Source organism: Crocodylus porosus, unplaced genomic scaffold, assembly GCF_001723895.1.
Source record: "Crocodylus porosus isolate Cpor-Errol unplaced genomic scaffold, CroPor_comp1, whole genome shotgun sequence".
Classification (NCBI taxonomy): Eukaryota; Metazoa; Chordata; order Crocodylia; family Crocodylidae; genus Crocodylus; species Crocodylus porosus.
In genome coordinates, this window is record NW_017728906.1 from 11,374,137 (window position 1) to 11,383,204 (window position 9,068).

The following is a 9,068-nucleotide window of genomic DNA, read 5'->3' on the forward strand; positions in this document are numbered from 1 at the left end:
TCAAGAGGGATGTGGACAACAAGGAGAGGGTCCAGAGGAGGGCCACTCGCATGATCAGGGGGCAGCAGGGCAGGCCCTACGAGCGTAGGCTATGGGACCTGAACCTGTTCAGCCTTCACAAGAGAAGGCCATCTGGTGGCCATCTACAAACTGGCGAAGGGGGACCAGCAGGCTATGAGAGTCCCTGTTCCCCTAAGCGCTACCAGGAATAACAAGGAATAATGGCCATAAGTTGGAGAGTAGATTCAGGTTAGACATCAGGAGGCACTACTTCACTGTCAAGGCAGCTAGGATCTGGAACAAACTTCCAAGGAAAGTGGTGCTCGCCCCTACCCTGGGGGTCTTCAAAAGGAGGCTAGACAGCCACCTTTCCTGTCCATGCCAGGGGGTCAGACTAGATGATCTGCTTAGGTCCCTTCCAACCCTATCAGTTATGAAACGATGAGACTTGGGTTCTTCTAGCACCTTTTCTCTTGTGTGTTTCAAAGGCTGATCCTTGGCCTTGTCTGAGTTGGTCTGCAGTTTCCTCTCAGAAGGCACATCTACATGAGATGTTTACTGTGGAGTTGCCTAATTAAGTGCACAGTAAATGTCTCAGCATCTACACATGCGCATGAAACTAATAAATTCTGCAGCAAGGGAGTACTTGTTAATACCTACTACCCTGCTGCAGAGTTTTTTTCATGCACATGTGTAGCCATTGACCAGTTGGCTGGGACATGAGGGTGCTTCAGTGCCAGGACTGCCTGCTAGCTAGCCCCATACTACTAGCTAGCCCTCGTTCCCCAGCCAGCCCCTCCGCAGCACACAGAGCTGCTGGGTTAGAGCCCTGCTGGGGCTGCTCCAACTTGGCTCAATGTGCTGCAGTCTAGACGCACATGTAGTCATTCACCTGGGAACTTCCCAGGAGCAATAAATTGTGGAGCAGTAAACTCCGCAGTTTGTGGCTGCCCCCTAATGGCACATGTAGACACACCCAGTAGGAGCCAGGTCAGTTAGAGGTTTGTGAAGGACAGTGTAAGCACTAGGGTTACAATAGGCATAACATGTATTTGAAAATGCTCTTAAAACTGTGCATCTTTCTAAACCAGTGTCTTCAGCTTTTCAGCCTGGCTACAGAAATAAGTGATAGCTCCTGGGAAAGGGAGACACTACAATCTTGGGGCTCAGTTGTGCTGAGCCGGGGCCCATGCAGACCCCTATGTCCATCAGCTGTGCTCCTAGACCTCCTCAGAGTGTAGAGGGGGAGTGCTTTTACTATTCCCTTTCAAGGGATGTAATGCTCACTGTGTGAGCTGAGACCAGATGATCGTGACCCCTCCTTTCCAGTGCAGTTCTGAAAGCAATAACTGTGCCTCCTTCCAAACAGATGCTATGTTGTGGTCAGCAGGCCTTTTTGCACAGTCCCCCACATAAATATGGCCTCCTGATATTGACAAGCAACCTGCAAAGGGCTAAATAATTGCTTTATAGCACACAAAGGCAATCTGAAAGGTTTGTGTCATTCTAATAGAAATATACTTGTTTAACTGAGTAATAGGAGCAATGTCAGCTCAGTAAACAGGCTGCTACTCATAGTCACGGTGAATAAACAGCTTCTAGTTTACTGACAGACTACGTAACTCATGATAGCAGTCTCGTTTTAAGGTGTCAGTGAGTGAAGCAGAAAAGAGCATGTAAAAGCCAGCAATGGCAATCAGATTCTGTTGCTAAGCTTTTTCTCCATTTCTTAGGCCATTGATGCCTGCCTTGATGTCATTGGGGGCCGAGATGTACCTGGAGCTAAAGTAGCGTTGTGGGCGGAACACAGAAAAGACAGGCAGAAATGGAGACTCAATAAGGATGGAACCATTAGTTCATATCTCAGTGACCAGCTACTTCTTGATATCAAAGGTACCAAAAGGCTCATCTACACACTCAGTGCACGTTTGCTGGTATATTCAGTTATGGCTGGGACTGATTATTGGACATGATTATTCCAGTGTTCGGTATTCTCAAGCAGTTGATGATGTTAAACACAATTAGCTCCCTTCATCTGTGGAAGTGTTCCTAAATCAGCAGATACAAAGGTTTCATTTTTTGTTGATCTGTTAATCTTAATGCAGCTGGAAAGTAGCCATAACCCACTAAACGTGGGCAACTGTCACCAGCTCATGTTGCCCAAGAACATTTACGAAGGGGAATACTTTGAAAATGACCAGAGATTAATTTAGGTTTAATACAGGCCTCATTCATGAAAACACAAGTGTATTTCCATGTTGCTCCTCATCAGTTTTGCTTCAACAGAACTGAGGTGAAGGAATGAATGCAGTGCTATGGAGTAGCAGTTGTATAAGATGTTAATGCAAGTTTTGGACATGCATCAAATCTCCAATCAAATCTCCAAATACGTACTAGCCTTCCCTTCACTGCCACCCTCTTGTGGCAAAACGAAAAACAGCCAAAGAATGTAAAATACAACCCATCTACTGCATTGTCCTATCTAGAGTCAATTCACCTTCTAGCACAGTTAAAAGGCAGGAACTGCAGTTTCTCAAGCTATATGTCTACTGTTGTAGCACTCGATGAAAACAGTGGTACACTTAGTCTGTACTCAGGTGCGGGCTTCTCTTCATCCTAGTTGCCAAGATGCACTGAAAAAGCTGAAACTACACGGCAGGCACTGAAAGGCATTAGTAGCTGGACCTAGCATATGGTGTTATAGACAACCATGGGTGATAGAAAGTGATCTGCATACTGTTAGATGAGAGGGAATCCATCCAAGATGAGGTGTTTTTAAAATATGGTCCATGTTTAAAAATAAAAACATTAAACTCTGTCACTCAGATAAATCAGGACCTCTGATGAGTCCTACCATATTAATGGTGGGCTTTTTCTTGTTCTCTATACAAAAAGTTAAGTATATAGTACTTTTATAAATAGCTGGCTCCTAACATATTAAAAACAAACTAAAATATCTACAAGCAGTAGAGATGCTAACTTTTAAAATAGGAAATGAGACACTTTAAAAATGCTGTGGAACAGAGTGAATTTTTGTAATACATGTGGAAATCATTTACATTTGTGCTGCTTTATCCAGTGCAAAACCTAATACTGAAATGGCCAAGGGAGTCCATAAGAATACTCTTGATGAGGAACCTGAAGAGAGAGATTCAAAAAGCAGCTATAAATAGCAGTTCCTTTACGTTTAATGGAGGGACTTGGGGTAAATGGTATTCAGTACAAAATACACTATAGTACTTGTACTGCTTATAGTAGAGAGAGAGACAAACCTTATTACTGTATATAGGAAATCAAACTTTTAGGTGAAGTCCTTCAGAGAATAACCCCTTGGGTATTTTCCTATTGTGGTAATATAGGCCTTTAAAATGCACTAGTATTTGTAGCTGGAGCTCTGGATCAGCCCATGACAAGAAGTGCATGGGCGTGTAAGGAATGGCTGAGAACTAGAGATGTCTATAACGGACAATTCCTTAATGCATCCTGGGAAAAAGAGTTTTAGAAGTGTCTTCCCTGCTTTTAGAAACATGTACGAGAGCAATAGCGTTCATTCTAAACAAGAATCAGGCATTCTGCTGTCTTTCTGGCAATAGCATTAGTACATATACAACAGAAAGGTGGAGGAGGCTATTGGTCCCCTCTAAGTAGTTGCAATGGCACAGACAGGGCAGAATTCAGTAGAGGGGACAGGAAAGAGAAGTTCAAGATAGACACTGGAAGTAGCCAGCAGCTTAATCTGCTTAGGGGCACAGACTGCTAGTGGGAAAAGCAAGCTGTGGGGGGATGAAATGAAGTTCTGGTTCGGACAGAGGCTTAAAGGGATGAGGATGTACAAGGAGTTTAGATAGGGAGACATATGAGACTGAATCAGCAAGTAAAGACTCTGATGTGGAAATGTAGATGATGCCACCGAACAAGGAAAACAAAGGAAACCGTGAAAAGGATCCATACTTAATTAGGACTCAGTAGGAATGTCTACATGTGCAATTCATGCAAAGCAATAAACTCCAGAGTTTACTGCTGTCTGAACATGCGCTGGGACTGCAACATACTGAGCTGGGGTAGAAAAGCCCTGGCTGGCAGGGGACCTGGGAGATCAGCTAGCCCAAGGCTGCTCCCTACAGCTCAATGTACTGTAAAAGAGCTCGCTGAGGCACAACAGTGCTTCAGTGTGGGGCTAGCCAGCAGGCAGACCCAACACTAAACCACCCTCGTGCCCAGCCAACCAGGGCAGCATCTACACGTACTGCTGCAGTTTCTTACTTCGCAAAATACTGCTTGTATTTACAAGAGCTATCCTGCTGAGAAGTAAATTAGTTTACTCCAGCCTAATAGGGGTGCACATGTAGACACCGAGATGTTTACTGTGCAGCTAATTAGTCCATGCCACAGTAAATGTCATGTGTAGATGCGTCCAACACCTTGTGTGGTAGGGATGAATTATACCGATACATAAAAACATTAAGGACATAACCAACTTAGACAGCTAAGCATGGCCACCATCAAGCCTACTGGAGATCCAGGTCTCGTGCATCTGTAAGTGAGCACCACAGAGCAGCCTGATCAGGTGTTGCCAGGCTTGAAGCATGCGGGCAGGGTGTGCTCAAGAACACCCCAGCTAGAACACGTTGGTACTATAGTGTGGACATGGCCAAAGCAATCTGTCCAGATGAGCTAGCCTTGGGAGAGAGATTTAGTCCCCTGTAAATACCCTCTGAGCAACTATAAACCTCTTTCCATAGCTAAAGCCCCTTCAAACTTTTTATACAAGTAGGAAAGACTTCTGTCCTATTTTTATAACTCATGATTCATATAATAACTAAAAAGTATGCTTAGCTTTGAAATGAATGCCTTTTCTTTATGGGAATTTAGTTGTTCTGCTAGGATTTTTAACTTAGCTGATTTTCTGACTCTGCTCATACAAGTGCACGTAATTAAAATTGCAGCTAAGTCTATTTGTTTTATTACTGAATCTGCATAACAATTAACACCTTTTTTCAGGAGGAAATTATTATGAAAGGAGCTACATCATTGTAAATCATCCCCTGGAGGGTGAACGCTCACAAAAATGGAACATTGAAATTTTGTGAAAATACTGCTGCCCCCTCTGAAAATGCTGGAGACATGGACCTACACAGTGTATGAATGCTTTCAGAAGGAACTACTGAAGTCGCATGGCACTGGAATGCTAACCAAGACATCTACTTTGTTCTTCCTCCACAAGGCACTGACTCCAGAAGGAACTGAATTTTTGCACAACTGTAGAGGAGCTCATAATTTATGTTTTTCCTTATTCCCACTGACTTTCCACTGAGGCCTTCCTCCTCTTTAAGCACCATTTAATCCTGTGTTATTTCATTACACCTGTTCAGTTTATCCTTACCAATTCAGTGAATGCAAAGATAAGCTAGAAATGTTGTAGTTCAATTGTACTGTCCCTTTGGGTCACTGTCATTCCTTTCTCTCCACAAACTGGAGAAGCTCACTGATTAATGTACTAGTTTTTCAGCTCTGGTGATTCAGACTCACCTCTTATTTTACATCTCAAAAATCAGCCCTTGCTCATGTACCATTTAAATAAGTGTACAGGGGAAGCCTATGACTGAAATTCCAGGCCAGTCCTATGGTGGGGCTCTGCTGAATGGGTTTAATGAGGAAAGGCCAGATCCTCACCTGCTTAAAGCTGTAGTAAGGACCTCTGAATCTAGGACAGTTTACAGTTAAACATAGTTCTGAAGGCAGGGGCCTATTTCTATCCAACTAGCTCACACAGATGGTGTAAAAGGGAGGCATTATTATTTAGTTAGAACAATGTCACATAACAATGCAGATACTTTAGACAAGTGGTGCTCAACCTTTTGTCCCTACAGGGCCAGCTGTGAGGTGAATGAGGCCCTGGGACCAGTACCACCTAGTCCAGGAACCAGAATTGGATCCCACGGTGCTGTCACTGGCCCCATCCTACCACCCCACTCCCCCATACCAGGACTGGACCCCTGGAGCCTGGCACTGCCTCCCCTCTTCTTCACCCCTGCCCAGCACTGCATCCTGGGTTTGGGCACCCCATGCAGCATGCGGGGCCTAAGGCTCCCCATGCATCTGGAAATTTAGTAGCAAAGGGAGGGTGCCATCACTCCCTTGTCAAATTTCTGGACCCAGGGGAAGCACCGCAGGCTGAATGACAGCGCTGCAGGCCAGGGGTTTGAGTACCCCTGCTGTAGAACAGACCTGTTAGATTAAATCACTGATATTCCACTGTATATAGTTTAAATTATCTGTTGGGCTTGAAACCAGAGCAAAGTCAATAGTGCATATATATAGAAGTGTGTATATTATCTAACTAATGCGCAACTGTGCTAATATGCTGCTCCTCCAACTTTCCCTTGGCAAAATGAGAGAGGGTATAATATAATGCATGTTAACTGGTTTGTAGGTCATTAGCATGTTGCAGTTCTTTCCCCTCTGCTTCAGGCAATTGTTCAGTCTTTGGGAAAAGATCTCAATGTGTTGGTGAGTCCTAGAATCACAACACTATACAACTTTCCTTATGCTGAAAGAAGCATGATTAGGAACTTTGTTCCATCTTAAATGAAATACAAATACATTCCACTGTTGTGGGTGGAAGGTGTTCAAAACTAAATTGGCAGTGTTAGCCTAGGACAATATTCAGAGTTCTGTGACCATCTAGAATGGAGAAAACTATCCCCCCACACACACCTCAATTCTAGTTTGTATGTCACTACTTGAATTGGCTTTTACATGCAGTTCAAAGTATGATGAGTATGAAGAATGATGGTCGTCTTGTCCAATGACTGTTCTAGCGCCTGCATTTTATAACAGTATAGAGGAGCTAACACCCAAAAGCCAAAAAAAAATCATTTCCTACAACTATCCTTATTCGAGTCTTACTTTCAAACACGACTCCTCCCAGGGTACCTTAAGTTTCAATTTTGGCTAGAAATGAGTGAAATGTGGAAGCCTATTTTTGTATGAAATGAGATGGAATTCTACAAAGTAATATTTTAAATCACCTTATTGCACTTACTGTTTTACATTGACAGATTAATCACGCAGCCACTCTTGCATCATTTTGATTTTCTGAATAAGTTAAGTTTTTCAATGTATATATTTTTTCAACTAAAGTATGTGTATTTGTTTAGATATTTCTATGTCAGTCTAGCAATATACCAAATAAGTCCTAAATGTTTTTTGCTTTCTAGAAGTAGCTTAAAAAGCCTACATGCCCAATCGCTAGTCCTCACTAAACAATGCATAATTGTATTCAGTGTGCCAGTGTTACAAAAGAAAGAAAAGCAGGATTTTTTACTTAAAGATCTTGAATGTAAATTGCTAAATATATATATAAAAATATATATTTTATTGTATAAAACTTTGAGAGGATCCTTTTGCTCTGTAGTTTTGTACTGACTGTCTAAATGCAATAATTTTGTTCTTAAAACACTCGAGCATAAAAATCTTTGAAGAATGACTTCCAAAGAGCAGGGACTGCCAGTTACCCAACTCACAAATGTGATCTGCCTGTTATGTTTTTTCTATGCCAGTAGATTGCAGTCTTAAAATAAAATGTAACCACATCCTGTTTTGTTAGTCCATCACTTGGAAACAACAGTACTGTGTACAACCTCTCCTCATGTATGCAGCTTCAGGTGTTGGTCAAAAAGTGCTGAACCAATAACTTAATGGGAGGGGACTATATGTTGCGGGAAATAGTGTTGGTTATCTGGCCCTGGTATACCATTAGTTATACCCCATTTGGGTGGATGTCTTCAGAAACAGGACATCTGTAAGATACAGGAAAGTTGAATGCTGACTAAAGGGTTCAAATGTTAAATACTTACTTGCCAATTACCACATTCACATATAAACAAAACTTGGGCTATGTTTAACTAGAAAATCCATTTTCTGAAAGGATAAATGCACATCCTCTCTGAGTTCAGAGTGTGTGTGTGTGTACATACATGCACACGCACCAGTAGCCCCTTGTGCAAGGTACTTGGGCATGAAATATGTCTCAGTGAATAATGAGACAAATTTACCAAGATAAAATTATCTCCTGTAACGAGATAAATTTTACAAGACAAATTTTATTACAATAGCAATAACAAAAGAATAACCATAAATGAAAACTTACCACTACCCTCTGGGTCCCACTCACTCCAGCCTCATTGCTAGTATTGTGTTTACTGCCCTCCCTTTATGTAACAACTTGGTTCACAAAGAAAAAATCCTCAAGAAATTACACTGAGTGAGAAATGATATGTGGGAAAAGCTTCCACATTTTAACTATTTTTGCAACAGCCATTTCAATTTTGTTAACTTTTACCTCCATGTAGTCTGCTACACAAATAGAAAAGACCCATCGTATGGTGTCTTGCTGACTTTACCAAGAATGTTGTATGCTGAGCAAGTAGAAGGAAGACATAAGCCCATATGCAATAGCTATACTTTAAGTACAGCAGAGTGAAACAGCCAGGGAAAAATCAGAGCCAGCAGGCAACAGGAGATGATAATGACCCCACACACACACATTTTGGTAGCAGGAAAGCACTGTCCAAACAGCAGCAGACTCTCAATGGATTGTGTTTGTGACTTGACTTGGCTTTGCACTGGACTTGTTCTTCTTGTATCATGAAATGTTTACTATGAATTGGGCATTGCATTTTGAACATAAATCCCAACCTGGAGTAACTCCAACTTGATTATTAAGCAAAACCTGCTGAAATGAAACAGACATGTCTATAAAAGATCATTGCTTCAGCTTCTGAATTGTGGGGTATATCCTTTGGGAACACAATTTCTTGCTCACCAGTCTCACAGAGCAGAAGGCCAGCATTCCACATACTTTCAATAATTTGAGTCTTTCTGCTACTACCCTGTGTCCAACTATGTTATTCTCATATTTATGATTTCAAACTGTCATACCTCTTTCAAGTTTAGCTTTTCTTGAGAGAGTCGCTTTAGGAAGAGAGCGACTGGCATCACAAAAACGGGGGTGGGGGGAACAATCCACACACCACAGCATAAAAATACTGAGGGAAGAGCCTAGA

The 9,068-nt window shown here is 42.1% G+C and overlaps 1 protein-coding gene across 1 annotated transcript in view; it reads left to right on the plus strand.

The window, feature by feature from the left end:
- The window catches only part of CRYBG3 (crystallin beta-gamma domain containing 3), a 119,927-nt gene extending 111,681 nt beyond the window's left edge, over positions 1–8,246 (plus strand). Inside the window, exons 21-22 of the mRNA XM_019557096.1 lie at positions 1,734–1,893; positions 5,002–8,246. Coding sequence (XP_019412641.1) covers positions 1,734–1,893; positions 5,002–5,090 — 249 coding nt within the window. The 3' untranslated portion in view covers positions 5,091–8,246. The remainder of the gene's footprint in view (positions 1–1,733; positions 1,894–5,001) is intronic.
- The last annotated feature ends 822 nt before the right edge of the window (positions 8,247–9,068 follow it).